Consider the following 21,517-nt stretch of genomic DNA (forward strand, 5'->3'; position numbering starts at 1 on the left):
ATCTACCTTGTTCAGATACAAAAATTCATTAAGGAAAAATCTTGCTGGAACTATTATAAAATTGACTGATTATCTCCGGGATTGTCAGAATTCTTACCTTATTAGTAATTGGAGAAGTTTCTTTCTGTCCTGTTTTTATAATAGCCTGACTGGGCTTGAAGTTTCTTACCAAATGTTTTGCCATTTCCATAATAATGGATCTTAATAAAGTTTTTTTAAAAATCATCCTTTAAAGGTGTGGGTAAAATGAAGAGTAACTAAATTAGAAGGAATCCTGGAATTTTATTCATAATTGCTGAGGGTACTGTGATGGGCTTTTGACTACTTTACATCTTGGGCTTTTCTGTCAGGATTTTATGTTAAAATTGAAAATGCAGAGCCTTTATCTGTTATAGTAGTCATTAGCATCACATTCTAAATGCTAAAGGATTTTGTAAATTTTGTCAGGGAAAGAAATAACAGAATATTTTTTTTACTTCTTCTGTCAGCAGAGAGCTGGGGAAATTTGGTGGGTATGTAGATATAAAACAATTCAGTGTAGCCTTTAAATTTCTAGAGTACCCAGATCCCAATTTGTGAAAGGTGTATTCAGCAGCTACCTGTACTGAAGAACTTCAGAGGAATTACTAGTTAGATATGCTGGTGTGATGATGCTATGGACAGAAATCAAGGCAGGCCAGCCTTTGGATTTTGAAAAAAAAATTGAAACTAAAAGGATAATTTATTCTAAAGTTCTAAAAGCATGTGTACTACTATGGAAAAAAATAGAATTATCTAAAAATAAAGATAAGGAAATGGAATTATACTCAATGTTTTCCCTAAATGCATGAAAAAAAGAAAAATTTAATGATTTTGAATAGTGTGCAGTACATACTGTGTAATTAATTCAGTGTCCATAACCTATTTTATGCTTTATTAATAAGTTAATTACTTCATTTTTTTATATTTCTTGTTCTATATTCAAAAAGTTCTATGATTCTTTCTGTAAAATATATATGCTTAAAGATTTCTTTGTAAAACTACTCTATGAAAGTGGAAAATTGAGAACATATAAATGTTTTTACCAGGAGAATGGTTATGTAAATGCCAGTACATCTATATGATGTGCTCTTTAAAATCTGTTCAGGAAGAATGTTTAATGGCAGCTAAAATTCTTTTGGTGGACTGTGAACCAATGTAGAGTGAATGGTGGTTAGTAACAATCATCAATAGCTATGATTTTTTAAAAATATTTTTATATTTTTCTATAATTCTAAAATTTTCTATGATGAAAGTATATTCTTTATATTGAATAAAGAAAAAGGTAAATAAGAAGAAATTGAAGACACAAAGGGGGTTTCAAAACAACTTTAACCCACAATAGCAAACAGTTTGCCAAGATATATGACCCCAAATTTAGGAACCTATTCCTAAACTACTGTTCCTTCTGTAATTTGCTCTTTTCATATTTAAAACACTCAAAGAAAAAAGTAAAAGTGGGGCTGGGGATGTGGCTCAAGTGGTAGCGCGCTTGCCTGGCATGCGTGCGGCCCAGGTTTGATCCTCAGCACCACATACAAACAAGGATGTTGTGTCTGCCGAAAGCTAAAAAATAAATATTAATATTCTCTCTCTCTCTCTCTCTCTCTCTCTCTCTCTCTCTCTCTCTCTCTCTCTTATAAAAAGAAAATAGTAAAAGAAAAAATTTGTACTTAAGTCAATTATAAGTTACTTTGTCTAGTGTCACTGTTAGTAACAGCAAATGATAAGGCACTTGTGAATGGCTTTTGAATGCATTATAAGACTTTTTTTTAGTTGTTTGGGTTCCTTAGTATTACTTTATTTAGGTCTGAAAGAATAATTGGGACAAAATAAAAATAACAAGGTTGGGACATACTATTTAAAGATGTCTCTGACGGAATTATTTTTTAGTAGTGAAGATGAGTAAGCTATGCCTAGAATTTTGGAAGTATTTTAAGAGACTGAATTTTCATTTCTTCTACATCAAAATAGTATTTCTAACTATATTGTCGAAATAGAAAAATATTTTTCATTTTCCAATCAAGAGAGTCCATATCAACAAAATCCTAGCTGTGATTAATCAGAATTTAAAAAAATACTATTATTCAACCCAAGTTTTTTTATGCTTATGTATGAAGTATGCATTTTTATACAGAAGGGAGATAGTGATTAAAAGGCATACTAGACTAAGTTAGCCTGGTTCACAGCCTGTGAATTTAATACTTGCCAGGAGATGATTCCATGCTTGTTGGCTATTATTATTTTCCCCAAACAATTCCATTATCACTTATGGGAAGCAGAGAATGATAAATGCTCTAGTGATCTGAGAATGGAGATTAGAATTGTGGAAGAATAAGATTAGAGGAATTGGTTGGGGGCGTGAGGAGGTGTCCAGGGAGTCATTTTAGGGAATGATATTGACTTCATTGATATAAGGGGAGTAACTAAGGACAGGGTAGGAACAAAGAGCTAGAGAAGAAGATTAACATTAAACAGGGATGAGAGGTGGGAGGGAAAGGGAGAGAGAAGGGAAATTGCATGAAAATGGAAGTTGATCCTCAGGGTTATACAAAATTACATATAAGAGGAAAGGAGGGATAAGAGAAGAATAATACAAGTGGAAGAAATGATTTACAGTAGAGAGGGTAGAGAGAGAAGAGGGGAGGGGAGGGGAGGGGAGGGGGGATAATAGAGAGTAGGATAGACAGCTGAATACATCAGACACTAGAATGGCAATATGTAAATCAATGGAAGTGTAACTGATGTGATACAGCAATCTGTATACGGGGTAAAAATGGGAGTTCATAACCCACTTGAATCAAACTGTGAAATATGATATATTAAGAACTGTGTAATGTTTTGAACTACCAACAATAAAAAAAAGAAAAAAAAAGAAATTAAGAAAATAAATAAATAAATAAAAATAAAGTGGTAGAGTAAGGGATGGCCACATCCCTTTGTCAGGTCTCAGCTTTAGAGTCATTTGTTTTACCTGATGACTACAGGTGCTGGAGAAATTCTGTTACACTACAACTGAAATCCTTTAAAACGCCAAAAAGAAAAAAAGAAAATGCAAATACAGAGACAGTGTTGGAATTTAAGGGAGAAAAATGTGTATTTTGTTTCTCCTTGAGAGAAACAGGACAGACTTTTTATTCTTTTAAATAAGCAAATATATTTGGATGTAATGAGTATTTAATATTCGTGAAACTTAATGATATGGGCTGGGCTGTTTGACTTTGTGCTCAGTGTCTTTTCTTCTAAGACTTTCAAACAGGAAAAAGAAAAATATAATTTCGGACTACTCAAGTACATTAAAGTGAGCCTTCATATGAAAATCATCTACTATTTCAGTTTGGGGTTTGTTTGTTTTGTTTTATTTTGCTTTGTTTTTGGTTCTGGGGATTGTACATGGGGTGCTTGCTTAATCACTGAGCCTCATCTTCAGCCCTTTTTATTTTATTTATTTATTTTTTTTTTTAAATTTTTGAGACAGTGTCTTACTGAATTGGCTACGGCCTCACAAAATTGGTGAGGCAAGCTTTGAACTCAGGATCCTCCTGCCTCAGCCTCCTGAGCTGAGTCACTGGGATTACAGATATGCACTTCTGTGCCTGACCTGTTTTCAGATTTTTGCATGACTTGAATTTTACCAACAATATAAATCATTGCAAAAGTTTGGTTATCCTAATTGTAGAATTGTTCATAGAAACAGCAAACAGTTCAGCAAAGAATAATGCATTACCATCCAAAGGTTATAGTTAAATTATGTACTTTTACATGGAAATTTTACTATAATTTAGAAGAACTCAGGAAAATTAATGTTACGGGGAATTTAGTCTGTATAATCAATAAAGATGAAACAGTTGTTGTTCCTTCACATAATAATATTTTTTTTCATAAACTCTTTCTAACTAAACCAACTGAGGAGAACAGTAAATAATCACCCACAGAACACAATATAAATGGTGCTAAGCAAGCTCTGCTTCTAATTGCATTTACAAAGCTGCAGAGAATCCGCTTGTCTTTATCCAAAAATTCAAGTTTATTACTTTGCCACACACATTGGTTCAGATATGTGTTCTGAGGATTTTCATTATTCCCTTTCAGTATCTAACAAGCTGTTCACACATTTCAAATCAAGTCTATCCGATTATTTAAACAAGCTAAGAATATAGTTAACTGCTTAAACATTAGTTAGTAATTAATCCAGTCTGGGACTAAAGTCAGATTCTAAAGGTGGTGATGGGCTGTTGACTCTGTCAGAATTATGTGTCCTTTTTTAGGTAATGAGGGAAGTGGGAAATATTTGCAGAGGAAAAAATGCCTAGAGGAGCATAGATCCCATTTGGCAATCTTTTCAGTGTGTGCAACTAGCACTGAAAAATGTTTGGAAATCACTAAATGAATGAAATCATACACATCCTCTGTGTGTGCGTGGTGGGGTGAGATATTGTTTGAGCTAGGAACTGTGTGAATTGCTTTTCTTTTTATTCTTCTTTTTAAAGGACAGTAGCCAGATCAGCAAAGTATTTTTAATCAGAGAGCAGTTTTGCTAGTTCTAAGAATACATGATAAAAATAGTGGGTCTTGATCTGCAGTGCTACAGTTCTGTGATGTAAATAGTTTTAAGTCATAAATGCTTTCTGTTCTGTTTATGATTATTTCAGAATTGATTTTGTTCCAGAAGTTCTGAATTTGTAATCATGTGAGGCCCTCTGACTTTTTGGGTAGAATTATCCTTTTATTGAGAATCTCTAGCTGCTTTAAAATCAGTTTATGATTATGGAGATTCTGCTTTTTCCTTTTTCAATTTAGTAATAATGGGAAAAAAATTATACTTACCCCAGTGAGCCAAAAGGTAGATGAAGAAGAATCGTGAAATTACCAAGAAAATTTTCTTAAAATTGTCATGCAAGGGCTAGGGTTGTCGCTCAGAGGCAGAGCACTTGCCTACATCTGCAAATCCCTGGATTCAGTCCTTAGCACCATATACACACAAAAAAATATCATATAAAATTAAGTCTAATTTTATTGAACTAGTTTAAGTTATTTTGCACAAATGAGAAAGATAGAAAGTTTTCAGTTTAGCAAATTTCATGACAATTTTCAGGCATATCTGAGGCATGGTCAAGAAGCTTCTGCTTAGCCACTCAGATTTATTTTATTTTACTTTTCTTTTTAAATGTTTTAATTGACATAATATTTGGGTATATTTATGGAGTATAGTATGGTAATTTGATATATGTACTTTAATGTATAATTAATAAATCATTTCCATATCCTCATTTATAATTTCTGTAATTATATAATTTCTGAAAACTCGGAACTCTTCTACTTACTTAAAAATACATAATAAATTATTGTACTCTATAATTGCCCTACCATGCTATAGCACACTAATTCCTCCTGTCAACTGTATTTTGTTGCCCATTATCTAAAGTCTCACAATCCTTCCTCCTATCACACCCTTCCTAGAGCTTCTAGTGACCACTGCTATACCGTCTCCTTATATGGGGTGAACATTTTAGCTTCTACCTATAAGTGAGATATACAGTGTTTTCCTTTTTGTGCCTGATTTATTTCATTTACATAATGTTCCATCCATGTTGCCACAAATGATGTGATTTTATTCCTTATTATGGTTGAATAATATTCCATTATGTATGTACACATTTTCTTTATCTGTTCTTACATTGATAGATACATTGTTTTATTCTGTATCATGATTATTATGAAGTATGCATCAATAAATATAGGCATGCAGGTATCTCTGATAATGATTTCATTTTCTTTGGATATATATATATAGCTTATAGCCACTCACATTTATTTTTTAAAAGCCTATACAAAGGGAGGCATAACTCCTCACTAATTAAATTTCAGCTGGTTGTTGACTTCCTTGGAAGCACTATAGGAAGGAAGAGAAAAAGAAACTTGACACTTTGACAAACTGTTGAGTTTTGCTATTGATAAACTATATATCAGGCAAGTAATCAAGGTCAACATCAGCAGTGATGGATCATGTTCATATTATAGACCCTTTGATATGAGATGGTCAAGATGACACTTTCCTTCTGTGGTCTTCTTCCCAAAAATTTTTAACCCCAGGCTAATCATTAAAACATCTGACAAATCCTAATAAGGGAGCATTATAAAATATCTGACCAATACTTCATAAAACTCTCGTTCATCAAGACAAATGAGTGTCAATAAACTGTTAGAGCCAAGAGGAAATTTAAGGGGCATGATGACTAAAACTAATGTAGAACTCCAGTTGTGATGCTGGGGCAGACAAAGGACCTTGGGTGAAAACTACAAAAATGTGAATAAATTATAAATTTTAATTCATTAATCAAAAGTTTTACACAATGTAACTTCATGTGGATATAAACACAGTTCTATTGTTCCATCTCAGTTAGGTAAAGATAGAATAGCTAACTCTTCCTCAGTGTTGCTGGAGTTCAAACTAAATGATTAGGTATTGACATTAACTTCTTTTATAAAAGTAAGAAAGGTTAGTAGGAAAATGGCTGAAGAGCAAGCTTAAGACTATAAAGAACAGCATTCAGAAGGAGATGAGTATCAAACCATATTAAGATTAATATAGTAGATTACAAAATTAAGCCTACATCTTCGAAGAGTCAGTAACATAGCCTTAAAAGGGAAACCTCCTGATTTTATCAAAACAGAATATTGTTTATTCTAGTATAGTTATTTGATTAACTATAATGGTTTTTATGTTAAATAGCAATCTGATGATATGAATTAAGGCAGACACAAAGATGAACCAGTTTTTCCAAAATAGAAAGAGTCCTTGCTACTGGATTTAAAACAAACCAAAAAATTTGTAGCTGTAGATCAACAGAATGACTTTATTTTATTTGTTTATTTTTTATGTGGTAGTGATCAAACCCAGGGTTTCACAGGTGCTAGGCAAGTGCTCTGCCACTGAGCTATAGCAGTTTTTCTCACCTGACAAATGAAAAACTTATAATAGCATAAAATCTTACCAACTTTTGGCAGAAATATAGACTTTTTTAGATTTCATTAATTGTTTAAAAATTAACTTGGAAGATTTCTTTTCTATGTGAAGGTTTAAGAAAAAAATTATTTGGACATAAACTTATTTATTTTAAGCATAATGTTATTTTTAAACCCCACCCAATTTAACTGGTTTGCAGTAATACAGACTTTATACTGGACACATTTCATATGCAACAAAGCAATTCCTAACTTTTAGAATGTACGAAGTTTTAAGAAGATTTTATAATCTGGATAACCAAGAATGATACATTAGTTCATTGTATATTTTCATCTCCTCAATAAATAGATCAATTTTTTGAAGAATTTTTGAACCTGATTGCAATAGACTTCTGCTCTTCTTCCTAGGTACTTTGCAATGCATAGAAGAAACCTATCAATCTATTCTTTCACAATATTAACCTTAAGGGATAATGGGAGCTCCCCCATCCATTATTCAAAGTTTATTTTAAGAAACACTCAATAGCAGACACCTTATTCAAAGAGAACTTCTCCTTAATAACCAGAAAGCATACACTCTGCATGTGGAAGAAATGGCATCATCTTTCTCATTTTCTTTTCTAGTGCACTGACAGGCAGAACTCACCAGTCACATCACCAGGATCCTCTCCCCTTGCACAGAGAAGAAAGCCTCACTCAGACCCTCTCCAGATCCCACATCTCAACCTGCCACCAGTGCCTCCTCGCCTGGACCTAATTCAGAAAGGCATAGTGCGTTCTCCCTGTGGTAGTCCAACTGGTTCACCAAAGGTAAACCTATTTCATTAGAAACAGAGATAACAATTCTATGTGACAATTATTAATTGCTTAGGTTCTTTTAAATCCATTACTCATATTTCTTGTGTTTTTAATTGTTTATGGACATCTTTGATGGGCTTCTCATTTTGTTTATGGTGAGCCAATTATATTCCTTGCTTTATTACCATAAAAGTTACATAATTATTCAGAGAGAATACACGACTGTTGCCCCCTGATTTGCTAAAATAAAAAGCACCGTAAGTATATTTATTCTGTAAAATGGATTTAAAAGGTCATTTTAGGCATTAAAATAACTTGCATGCTGTTATCAAATGATATTTTACACTCATTTTCATAATGTCATGACAAGAAAAATGTGATGGGAGTATATTTGCATAAGGGCTTAAGGTGTGATAAATTATCACCCATGTTTCAAGGTGACTCAGAAGAGAGAATTATATGTACATTTTATACCCAGAGGAATTAATTACAACAAATTACAATATTTGCAAAGTAATTACATTACTGTTTAATATTAAAGGCATAATTCTAACTCTGTAAATTTAAACCTACTGTCTATTTTAGTTTTATGTGGATTCTTTTTTTTCTAAATTGATACTAAGGACATATTTTCTTTATTAATTGTAAGATTTAAAAACTAATTCCATTTAGTAATATGCTTTATAATCCAAAATTAGTAGAATGTGCAATAATTTTAGCAGTATTTGCTTTTCCTGAATTACAGTTAATTTGGTCTAAAGCTTGTATGAAGACCTATTTAGGATGTGACTGAGGATTATGTAAACATATAACATTATTTTTTTACTGATCTCTCCTAATATTAAAGCACAAACTATTAGATGAACCACATAAATAAAAATCAGATACTATGAAAGACACGGAATATGTTTATAGGTAATACCATTTAAAATGAGATTGATTTATTTTTCCATTTCATAAGTCCATGAAAAATTCAAGCACTTCTATAAAAATGCTGCTCTATTATTTGTGATATTTTTCTATTCCCATAATAACTGATTAAGCAAAGAACCAGAATATATTTGCCATGTCAATTCTATTGTATTGTAATAATGAAAACAAAAATTCAAAATAAGTAAAATAATCTCAATGAATTTTGTGGATTCTTTGTGTGTCTCTGCTGAATCCTAGAAATGTCCAAAAAATTAATTATTGATATGATATTGTAATGTCAATCAAAGTGATAATTTTGATCTTTCTGTATTTTCTATAACATAACATTTGCATTTACATTCTCATTTCTTCAAAAACTTCTAATGAAATGCATTTATGTAAGTTTTCCATTTTTTTAAAATTTATTTTTTAGTTGTAGTTGGACAAAATACCTTTATTTGTTTATTTATTTGTATGTGGTGCTGATGATCAAACCCAGGGCCTTGCATGTGCTAGGTGAGCACTCTACTGCTGAGCCACAAACCCAGCCCCACGTTTTCGATTTTTAAAATTTAAAATTAACAGATGACAAAAAGAAACGACTTAGATGTCTATCTAATATTGTTTCTTATAGTTTAGAAAACAAATACAATAAAATAGTAGTCTGGAAGTCTAATTTCATTGCCTGGCACAATTTTTTAGTTGTCTTTTTCTCTTGTGTCTCTTTAGTCTTCTCCTTGCATGGTGAGAAAACAAGACAAACCACTCCCAGCACCACCTCCTCCCTTAAGAGATCCTCCTCCTCCTCCCCCTGAAAGGCCTCCCCCTATCCCACCTGACAACAGACTGAGTCGACACTTCCACCATGTGGAAGGTGTGCCTTCCAGGGACCAGCCAATGCCTCTTGAAGCCTGGTGCCCTCGGGATATGTTTGGGACTAACCAGTTGGTGGGATGTCGGATCCTGGGTGATGGCTCTCCAAAGCCTGGAATCACAGCAAGTTCACACACAAATGGAAGGCACAGTAGAATGGGCTCTGACCCTGTGCTCATGCGGAAACACAGACGCCATGACTTGCCTTTAGAAGGAGCCAAGGTAAGAAATATGCAACGTAGCAGCTAAGCATCTACCAACAGGTGGTAGTAGAACTTTAGGTTGTGTTTTTCAGGAGGTGGGAGGTTTTTTTTTATTCCTTCCTAATGTGGACTTTCTTTCAAGTCTTTAGTTATCTCCAAGTTATAAATAATTAGAAGCTCATTAAAATTATAACTTAAACGAAGTCAGTAAGAAGGTTCTAAGTAATGATTTAATTTTAGTATGGAAACGCTAGACAATTTGCCAGAGATTTTTTTCACCTTTCCTTATTTCATCTGCCAAAATTTCTCCCATTAATAACTTGGTGGTGGTACACTCAGCACTCAATTGTATTTTTTTAAACTCTCCCTATTCTTTCAAAGTTAAAAAAATATATACAATTTTATACACATGCATTATAAATCAGCCATTAGCATTTGTTGTTATATAGAACATTACACTTTAGGCAGCTGGGTAAAATGAACTTTTCACATAACAAAATTATGAAACCCAGTTCACTTACAAAAGTAAGCTGTTTCCCCATAAAACTGAAAGAGTTTCTCATACTTGTTGAGTTTTCTCTTGAGTATCTTAAGATATCTTTACACTATCATTTACATGTACAGGAAAGAATTTAATTGTTCAGAGACCTGAAGAGGCAGCAACAGAAGTCAAGAGTATAGATTTCTTCATAGTCCCTTGGTGAACCTGAACTGTAATGAATACTTTTATTTACTTCCATTATATTTTGGCTCTAAGATCTGATCATTGCCATCTGTGTCCACTGGAAGAAGATTTGCCTCTTTTGAAATGTATAATATTAAAGTGACCCTATCTCCCTTAATTGAAAATGGTTGTTTTAGGGTATGTTATCTATTTCTTTAAAGTAATTTTTTAAAGTTGATGAATTCATCATTGGTGAGTTCATCTTATATTCAGGAAACAGGGAACAAGTGTGAGATATGACATGTGTTCAGTTCTTTGGGGTTGTGTGTGTGTATTGGTACAGTGATAATGCAAACTGCTTATAACACTATATCAGTGGTATTCTAGGGCAGCCAGGATAGGAAGAATCAAAACTCTCAGGTACACATTCTAAACAAAAGGAATGGAGTAGTGGTGGTTTCCTGTGCCTCTGCCAGTGACTCAGCTTGGTACTGGCATTCCCTACTAAGAATATGAGCATTTCTAAAGGTTTCCTGGAGGTCACATAAATGTAATGCAAGTGTTAAAAGAAAGCACTCAGAAAAGCAATTTGATAACCCTCTTTGAATATAGAGAACCTATACTCAAAAAAATTTCTTCACTTAAGAGTCCTAGCTGGAGGTACTTGCTGTTATTTTTTTAAAATTTTCTGCTTTAGCCTCGGTTCATTCATACATGATCACACTTGTCTTGAGAAGAGAGTTGGAACAAGCTTTAATGTGAATAAACTGGTCATACTTCAGCAGCATGTTATAATGTATTTTCTGAGTGGACTTCAGAAACACTTAAAATATAATAATTATCATAGCCAATTCATTGAAGACCTCTTGTTTCAGGGTTCTTTCAGAAAATATGTTATATTGTTTTAATGCTAATATAAAGCTGCCCTTGTAAGCCCTACAATACTGGCTGTTAATATTTCATGAGATGTTATAGTTTCAAAAATTGGAGTGCAATTTCTCAGATTACAAATATGAAATTTATTTTATTAACTATAAGTATAAAAGACAAAATGGTGATTTCACTTATAAAGATTTCTTTCAGCGATTTTCTAAATTTTCATCTTCTGATCATTGATGTAGATATTATACCAGAGAACATTGAGTGAAATGCAAAATTTCTCTCTCACTCAGAACTGGATTTTTAATCTTTAGTTTAATCTAAATTACCCTCATTAAGATTTCTTAAGATGCAATCTCATATATTGTATGTATTAGTACTGTAGTGTTTATATCCTGAAACTTAAATTTAGGTTACCATTGAAATTGATGTTTCCAACCAAATTAGACTTCTAAGATACCTAATTTTGACCTTGTTGGTTGACTTCTAATGTAGATTATTAAGAAGATTTTTATATATATAGTTAATGCATTAATTGCTATAAAACAGAACATATCTCCTCTCTTATTATCTTTATGAGGGAAAAGTGGTTCCACTTTTATTAGCCCATAGGGAATGTCACAATTTACATAAAGTAGAAAAGACTGAATTCCTCTTCTTATTTCTTTTTTGGGAGACACACAGGCTGACTTTAAGTAACAACTGACCCAAGACTGAGTTAATCCAGCATCTTGTGGCTCTCAGTTTCTGTGATCCTGGGTTGGAATCTGTTACCAGGCTCTGAAATCAGATGTGTGTTTCACTTCCTGCTCTAACATTTGCTGGCGTTGAGGTTATGAGCAACTTACTTCATCTTTACCCGCCCCCAACCTCATTTATTTTAATCGCTTTATAAAGTGGAATAATAGTAGCATGTGGTATCTTGGAGACTGGTTAGCCTCCAAATACCTATTTCCTCATATCTGGGGATTCAGGAATAAAACTGAAACTAACAGCCAGATGTAGGATATCAGAATAAGTTGTAACAGCTGACATTTTCGTTCAAAATGGTTTCTTCTTCCTCCTCCTCCTCCTCCTCCTCTCCTCCTCTTTCTCCTCTTTCTCCTCCTTCTCCTCCCTCTCCTCCCTCTCCTCCTTCTCTTCCTTCTCCTCCTTCTCCTCCTCTTTCTCCTCCAAAATCATTGTATGTTTTCCCCTCTTTTTAGCATGGTTTTGAATGCATACTGGGGAAGGATTCAAAAATTTGGTTACCATTATTACAGTATTTAAGCTAATGATAGAGGCAGAAGCCTAGATATCTGCTAGAGTAGGAGGTGGATAGCTGAAGGACAGAGGATGAGGGAATTGGAAGAAGATGTTCAGAATACACAGGATCACAAACAGGTTTTTAATGTATCTTGCTTGCTCTGCCTTCAGAGGATGGCAAATAAAGTTTAAAATATAGTTGCCTATTTATCTTTATAAGAATATTAGTTTTAAACAGACAGATCACAGATAATAAGAAAAGAAGTAGACAGATGAAAAGAAATGAGGATAATTTGGGTTTTTAAAGAGACTACTAATTTTAATGAAAAGGGCTCTTCATACCTAGTGCACAGTTTGTGAGGTTTTGTTTATTTTGTTTTATTTTATCAGAGGGACAAAGGTGTAGAGATTTAGATATTTAAAGGCTGAATTATTATCTTCACATAACCCATTAATTGCTTTAAATGTCAGCAAATACACTTTTGGGGACAAATAGTAAAATTACCATTGTTATTATTTGAGGCTTAGTTGTTTTCTTTAGGGATAATACTTCAAATATCACCTTCCATTTTAAAGATGAGAAATCTTAGATTGGTCATAAAAGGGTAAATAAAAGATAAATGTACATATGGAATCATACCAGGGGGATTTTGAAACTATAACCTATGTTTGGGCAAGCTCCCCCTGGTACACACACATCATTATCTGCTGTCTGTGTGCTGGCTCCCATTGTCCACTAGAGCTACTGGTCTTTTTAATTTGCATCCACTTTCACAAGATAAATGGTAAGGAGAGTTAGAATAAATTAAATTCTAATTACTTGCTAATTATAGAGAGCTTTGAGGAAAACAATACAAAAGATTTAAAAAAAAAAAAAGAAAAGAAACCTCTAATTCATACTCCAAATGAAGTGTAAGAATTTTCCATAATGTTCATTCACTCTCTTTTCTCTTCCCTCTCTCACCTAGCATTATGAAAAGCTAACTAAGTTAATACTTTAATTTTAACACAAATCTACAAGCTTAGAGTTGTTAGGTTTATTTATCTTGTTTTATGGTAAGAGTTCCTTTCCTGTAGCAATATTTCCATTCTCTGCAATTTTCAGATCCTAGCCACATTATAAACCTGTTTCTTAATAAACTCCCTGTTAGGTAAATGTTGTGTGTTGTTGTTGTTGTTGTTTTTACTTAACCTAAGGTGAAAATATTGGAACTAAAATATTTTAAAATATGATAAAAACTTGAAATTTATCTATTACTTCTAAATGTTAACATTGTCCCCAGCTATCATTGTTTGTTCCCTTAAGAGAGTAAGGATACTGCTGTATCTTATGTGATAAAAACCATCTTTATCTTGTCATGTTACTTATAGTGACATTGTTCTAAAGATGACCAACCTTATGTATAATAATCTTTTGAAGATGTTGCGCAGATAAGTGCATCATATGATCACTCCCTTTTGAGATTGTGGCTTTTTGTACTTTTGATGAAGAGGCATGTGTTAATGAATGACCTTTAACTTATCTGTAAATGTCAAATGCCATCTTTCAAAATATAAGTCCTCTGATTACACTTATCTTCAGGGTCCCAAATGTTTTAACCTTCTGTTTTGGACAGTATCTGAGTCATAAAAAAACATTTTGAATGTCAAAATTAGGATTATATGATACCTAGAAACATGAAAAATATGAATGTAGGATAATATAGATTTATAATATATTATTGACCTAGACTGTAGTTCTTCTACAAACCTAAACTTTCAGTAATGTATTCTTATTCCTTCAACTTGATTCAGCTATTTAGGTACTTAGGATGTTCCAAACACTATGGGGAATACAAAGATGAATGAAGCATATTCTAGTGAGGACAAAACAGGTATGTGATTAAGTGAAGTGGTAAGGCATATGGGAAGTATCCATAAAAGGAAACATGAAATTCAGAAAGGCAGCATAGAAAGAGAAATAAAGAAAGCTACATTCAAGAGGGTCACTGGCTATGAACATTTAAAGACTGGAGCTTTTTTTTTTTTTTTTTTTGTAGGCATGACAGGAAGGAATACACAGAGGTGGAAAAATACGTGTAGTGATATGAGGTGGATTTATGTGGAGCATAGGGCATACAGAGAAGAGGCAGGTGATACAAAACTATGGCTATGTAGGTTGAATCATGTGGAGGTCTTGAATTCTACATGAAGTCAACTTAATTCTGTAGGCAGGAAAGGGCTTTTAAAGTTGTTTTGGCAGAAGAATGATAGGATCAGTATTATGAATGCCAAGCATTTAAGTCATTAGTATTTCCAGTGGAATTTTGGTATATTTGGGACAGTACGCTAAGAAGACAGACAAAAGATATTTCCTTAGATGAGGCAATGACGTTTCCTTGTGATACCATTACTGCGCAGATTTGATAAATGATTGTTTGTTTATTTACTATTAGCAAACAGTTTTTCAGAATTCTAAAAAACATAAAATATTTATGTTTAACTCCAGGAACTTGTGATGTACTACACCTCCCTCAGGTAGTGGTAGCTATGCCTGATTTAATGAGATGAATGAGGTAGGTTCATGGATTTCAGAATGATGTAGTGCTACATTTTGCTCTCCAACCACTATCAAAAAATGTGTGTGATCACTTTAGATGAATGGAATTATGAACTTCACTTTACTACTATACATTCAGACCTTTATGTAATCTCGGTTTATTGATTAGGAGGAATTTGGTACATATTTTAGAAGGAATTTATAGGAAGCTGAGCCATTAAACAAATTACATAGATTTTCCAAGAGTGTTTCAGTAATTCAGTGATCTTCTAGCTGCACCAGAGGAAAGCCATTTCATTGGTTAGTTCTTCTATTAATAAGGTCAGTTAAGCCAATCTAGTCAGTGTTCATTTAATCCCTACTCTGTGTAAAGCACCTAAAGAAATGTGCTGTAAAATAAATTTAAGAGTCTTTTTTCAGTATAGTGTGAATTCTTGGCCATAAAACATAAATATATAAAGAATAAGCAAAATATCATTAGATGCCAAGCACTAAATGAATGTTTCAGAAAAGGCACTGTGACATTTCAGAGTCAAGAGAAATTTTTTAGTCACTGTATATCAATAACAGTATCTTTAAAGTAATTAAATGAATGTGCTATTTACACTTTAAAGTATATTAACTGATTATTTCACAAAATTAATTTCCTCAATTTATTGCCTTCACAAAGAAAGAATTACTTCATTAACTGTACTTTGTGGTTCTATCATTGATACATTTCACTGCCTGTTTGAGTTCTCTTTATGAAATTTAATGGGAATACATAAAAATATTTTGCAAGCTCTGATTAATACATTTATTCTGTCATTTACATAATGCACACAATGAAAGCATTTTTAATATCAATAGATGATTGAATGTATTAGATTTTGTTTCAGGTATGTTCTCAGTGTTTTGATTATAAAATTATGATTGGTTTATTGTTAAATTAGCTCTAATATCACAAACTATCATTTTCTATGTCCTTTTTATTTGATTGTGACTGAAATTTTATTATGTGTATACATGTTAGATACTTTGCTCTGAAAGTACAGATTATTGCATGTACAATCCACATTTTCCAGGATTCATTTTAAATGTATTTGTGACAGAAGCAAAGAGATTTGATTGTAGAAATCTTAGCATTATATTTACTCTGGAAGCTTGCAAAGAGCTCCAATTAAGAATGACTTCAAAAGCCCATTATTATAGTGAGTATTTGTGATTTGATATATGTATTTATCAGTTAAAAGGCATTTTTATGGTAAAGGATCTCATTGAACTATGTAATGATAAATATCTGTTAGAAAATTTCTTCTATTAAACTTCAGAAAACTTTGCCATGTTCTGTTATTTGGCATATAGTCAAAACTTTCATGATAAAATCACATTATTTAAATTGATATATTTTGCTATCAGTATAGTATATACTGATATATCTAATGAGGGAGATTTCAAAAAACAGAAATAGGAACTAAAGACTAGGGCCTGGTTTTTAGAGTGAAAAACTTTAATGCTATAACGTTAGATTTTATAGTTTTTGAAATGCAAACACTGATTAATTTAAAATGTGTTCATTTAACTTGTTTTCTTTCTTATTTTTAGTTGATAAGTAAGGGTATGGATTTTTCAATTTTGAATTTTAAAGCTTCAACACTATTTTAGAAGTATGACAGAGGAAAAAGTTAAGTGATCCTCGATTGAATTACCTTTAACTGTTCAAGTTATATTATATCCTTTTTGCCCCACCATTAGTCTGCCTTTTTTATATGAGTTTACAAAAGAGACACATGATAAAAATCTAGTTATTACTTTCAAATCTTAAAATATATTTAATCTTTTCTTGTGATAATGTGTTTGCCAAATTATTTTCTCCTGTAAAAGGCAACTTAAAAGTTGCCCTGATTTCAAGTTGTCAGAGTAACAAAGAGCAGTTGTACTGACACTTCCTGTAATGTGTACGGGAGAAACCTGGACATCAGAATTTTCTAACTGGAGTAATGACTTCCTGGCTCTCCATGGAAGCCATGAGCAAGTTAACAATCGTGGCTTGTACTCACAAACTGAAAATCACATAATAGTCCCTCTCAATTATGCTTTTTCTCTTTTTCTCTCTCTCTTTAAATCTAACCTGCTACTGCTTTGGGTAGTGGTGAAACATCACTGTGATGCTATTGATTACACTATTAGTATATCTAAATACACTATTATATTTCATAAGTTTAAAAATATTGGACATGATATAAATCTTCCTAAATTCTAAGATATACTCTTGTTTTAAATTCCTTCAGTAGTTGAAACCATCTGATTTTTTTTCAGGTCTTTTCCAATGGTCACCTTGGAAGTGAAGAATATGATGTTCCACCTCGGCTTTCTCCTCCTCCTCCAGTTACTACCCTTCTCCCTAGCATAAAGTGAGTTTTATTTAATTTGGAGATCATTTGTCCATGCATATAAAGACAGGATAATTGTGGTTTTGAGGTTCTCAATGCAGAAATGACACAACAAATAGGAATCAATAATGGAAAAATAATCCAGTTATAGTTATAAACTCAAGTACCAGAAAACAAGATTCTTCCCATTTCTAAGCTGGCAACTGAGTCTCATCTTCTAAAGGTTTATCTAATCTCTTGAGATTGTGCATAGGAAAATGGGGCCAGAAAGCTAAGTATATCCTGTATTCAAGAAGAGGGTAGGGCAGTATAGGGAGCTGTCTTTCAGTTTCTCTCTCTTCCTCAGAGGCATCACATTTTATCCCTATTCTACAGTTTGACATCAGAAAATAGTCTCCATTTCCTCCAAGTTCCCTGTTTCTCAAATCTATTCATTCCCTAAGTCCTGCTGATTATTCTTTTGGAGTTTTTTTGTATTCAACTAATCTTCCTATTCCTGCCTTTGTCTGGCTGGACTCTGAAAGAGCCTTCTATCTGATCATCTCATGTGGTCACAGAATTAGCATCAGTGGATTTAAAGCTAGAAAATGAGTTAATCTGGGAGTCTCATTTGAAACGGAGATATAGAGGTACACTTAACACTTGAGTGATTTGAGTGATATGACCCCAGGTTAAAGTCAAGCATCTAGCTCTCTTTCTCCTGCTCTGTTCACTGTAGCTAATGTCATTTAATTATGCTTACATCAGATCTCTTTCCCACTTCAGAACCACCACTGCTTCTCCCTCATTTCTCTCAAGCTATCCATATATTCTTCTGATATGTAAGATGCAACAGAATTTTATCCAACTAAAAACTTTTCCAGCAATTCCTAACATTTGCCCTGTAATTATGTCTGTATGATTTTTTTTCTGGTTTCATGAGTTTTCTATTTGTTCCCTCTTATTCTCTATCTTTTTAGAAACTTCATCCTTAATGTCCTTGTCTTAAGCTCTATTTCTTGATGAAAACTTCTGTGACTACTTCTGTTTAATGATTAAGACTGATTTGTACTCTTTTGTTTAGTTCTGTACATTTCATCGTATGTTCTACTATTTTGTTTTCTAATTTTAAAAAGATAATAAAGTTTTGAAGTCCAAACCCTTGTCTGTATTCTCCAATTCTTCCCTGGAGAATTCTCAATTGTTGATTGATTGATATTAATTTTGTCTTCTGAAGCCCTCATTTCTAATTGAAAATCTTAGCTTCTTAGCTCCTTACTCTGTAGTCACTGAACTCCCACTACATATAGGAAAAGAAGGATAAGCTAAATCTCAGCCCCGAAGAAATTTACATTCTACTTTAGAAAATAATTTATTAAGTATATGAAATCACTAGAGAAAATTCGTCACTAAATGAAGTAATACAACTTGTTAGTTTCAGGGATTTTGAAGGAGAATCTCTTGTAGGCTGTGTAAGTCAAAGATGTTTCCTAGAGGGTACAGTCATGTCCAGAGTAATGAGGAATGACACAATTGGATAAGGTAGTATATGAGGGAAATCATGAGTGTAAACTTGAGAGCATTCAGGGGACAGTGGGACACAACTAATTGGATCATTTTTCAGTGGAGACTTTCCTTGGAGGTGCCACGTATTCATCAGACATGGTAGCAGAAACAACTACACATGTTATGTGCAGGGAACTGAAAAACTGGTGCATACATGTGATGGTATTCTAATCCCAAATGAAATCTATGTATATTTTATATAATAAAACATCTAAACTTAGTTTTCTCTGTTAATGTAAACAACTTCAGAAAATGAGAGAAATGAAATCTTCAATTAGACTTTCACATTGCTTATTAAATTCATATTGCCAAGTGTGATAACAGGTAGAGGTTGTAGTTTGCTTCATTAGTACTTAATATTGTACCTGCTTCTCCTGTAAGTAAATCAAAAGTAGAAAAATCAGAGTATACTATATTTTACTGATATTTTTCTAATACTTTAGTTTGTCAGATCAGCCATCTCATTATGCTTTCTTCCCATTTACTCTTGATGTTTTCCTCAAAAACAATTCAATTGTTTTACCTAGAGAAATATTTTAATAATGCATATTTAACAGCACATTAGTTTTTTATTTTGCATGCTGCAAATTAGCCATATTAGTAATAAGTGTGTTAGATTTTAATGGCACACTTATTTTTTCATCTTCTTTTTGTTTTTGATTCCATAGGTGGCAGTTGTTCATTATAGGAAGTATGTAAATTATATGAAAGAAACAGCACATATGTATACCATATATATCAATGTCCAAAGTTATCATTTGGACAATTTTAAATGTAGACATTTTTAACACCAGTTAGATAGTATTGTAGAGATAATTTCATGCCCTTCTTTGCCACAAACATTAGTATAATTATAAGCATTTTTCTTAATTGTTTATGCACTATTTATTATGAAACCAGCATGGAATTCTGAAGTGAATAGTAGAATAAAATCAGACTGGTTTGTGGACTTTGCTGTAGTATAAAGTATTTGTCTTTCTGTGAAGAAGGTAAACTTCTCTGGACCTTACTTTTTCCATCTGATTAATCAGAGGATCAGTTTATCTTAAATAATCTCTCAAATCCTTTTAAGGGGCCACCTCTTAGGTTCTACACAATATATTTTTTAAAGTTTATTTATGGTACTAATTATATAGAAATTTTAGAACATGAATGTTCATTTATACTTGGTTGATCACAACCCTTTCCTGAAGCCAGTATAAATTGTATTAATAACTATTGATAATATTATTATTAATATTATTATAACATTGGATATGATCATTATCATCATTATTTGTCTGCTTTGGCTTCATTAGAGTCTACAGCCAGAGTACAATGATAATATACCCTTGGTTCTGGAGGGTCACAGAGAAAAAAAGTCTTAGCAAAATCTCATTTACGGAAATGGGGATGTTGGACATTCAAGTACCCATTGCTATGTTAATGTGTTTTTCAAACTCAGACTAAAGCAAAATCTTACAGTTATCCCACATGTTGACAATCTCAAGATTAAATTCCAGAATATCAAAGCTAGCATTTAGCTTTTAATCTATACTACCCTGTTTTATATTTATTGAAGTGTATTTGTTAAATAAACATATGAAGTTGTAAAAGTGGGCAGAAATTATAATTGTTTTATAGGTATTCTTAATTTTTTGAAATAATGGTTTTTCATGATGGTTTCTATTTAATTAACATCATTGACAGAGCTATAAATATGAAGTTTAGGTAAATACTTTAAATATGGATAATATTTATTTTTTAGAGGAGGAATAAAAATCTTATATGAATTATTTTTACTTTGCTTTTCATATTATGTATTTACTAATTTATATTTATGTTGAAATATTTGATTATTTAAATTAAACTAAATGAAACTCTGGGCATTATTTATTGGCAGATTGAAGTAGAGTTTTTACTTCTAGTTAAGATAATGTTCTAGAGTGCTAAGGAATATAATTTCTTTATAAGAATTATTTTTCTTGTATCTTGTCATTTAGAAGTGTGGACCTTTAATATTCTGGAATGATTATCATAGGTTTTCAAATATCTATGAATCAGTATTATATTTGGCTTATTTTTTTTTAAAAAAAGAGATGTTATTATTGATTATTGTTATGCTTTTTTATAAACAGATAAGGTACCTATGTTTTAGGATCCATGAATACTGAATCCACATTTTGTGTCAATATTCCATTTTCATCTCGTTGCTGTTCAGCAAGCAGTTGGAGATTCAGCAAGAACAAGATAAAATAAAATCCTCTTTGGAATTTATGGTCTCATTAAGGAGAACAGAAAGTAAACAAATAACTATATTGTATCTTGTCAGCTAGTGACTCTTAGGAGGAAAAATCAGCCCAGAAAGGTAAATAATGACAGAGAGTTCTTACTCTCAGTGAGGTCCTAAGAAAAAACCCTTCTGAAAAGGTAACATTTAAATAGAAACACCTAAAAAGCAAGGGAGCCAGCTGCCAGAGTATTCACGTCAGGTGTTGACACAGGTGTTGACACAGGACAGAAC

The 21,517-nt window shown here is 32.5% G+C and overlaps 1 protein-coding gene across 4 annotated transcripts in view; it reads left to right on the top strand.

Annotated features, from left to right (window-relative positions):
• Positions 1 to 21,517, top strand: part of Cblb (Cbl proto-oncogene B) — a 199,383-nt gene that overhangs the window by 144,762 nt on the left and 33,104 nt on the right. For all 4 annotated transcript variants that reach the window (XM_021735091.3, XM_021735092.3, XM_040270443.2 and 1 more), the window contains exons 11-13: positions 7,609 to 7,794; positions 9,424 to 9,789; positions 17,396 to 17,490. In XM_021735091.3, the coding sequence (XP_021590766.1) occupies positions 7,609 to 7,794; positions 9,424 to 9,789; positions 17,396 to 17,490 (647 nt within the window). The remainder of the gene's footprint in view (positions 1 to 7,608; positions 7,795 to 9,423; positions 9,790 to 17,395; positions 17,491 to 21,517) is intronic.

The sequence above is a fragment of the Ictidomys tridecemlineatus genome, chromosome 3 (assembly GCF_052094955.1).
Source record: "Ictidomys tridecemlineatus isolate mIctTri1 chromosome 3, mIctTri1.hap1, whole genome shotgun sequence".
In the NCBI taxonomy this organism is placed as follows: domain Eukaryota; kingdom Metazoa; phylum Chordata; class Mammalia; order Rodentia; family Sciuridae; genus Ictidomys; species Ictidomys tridecemlineatus.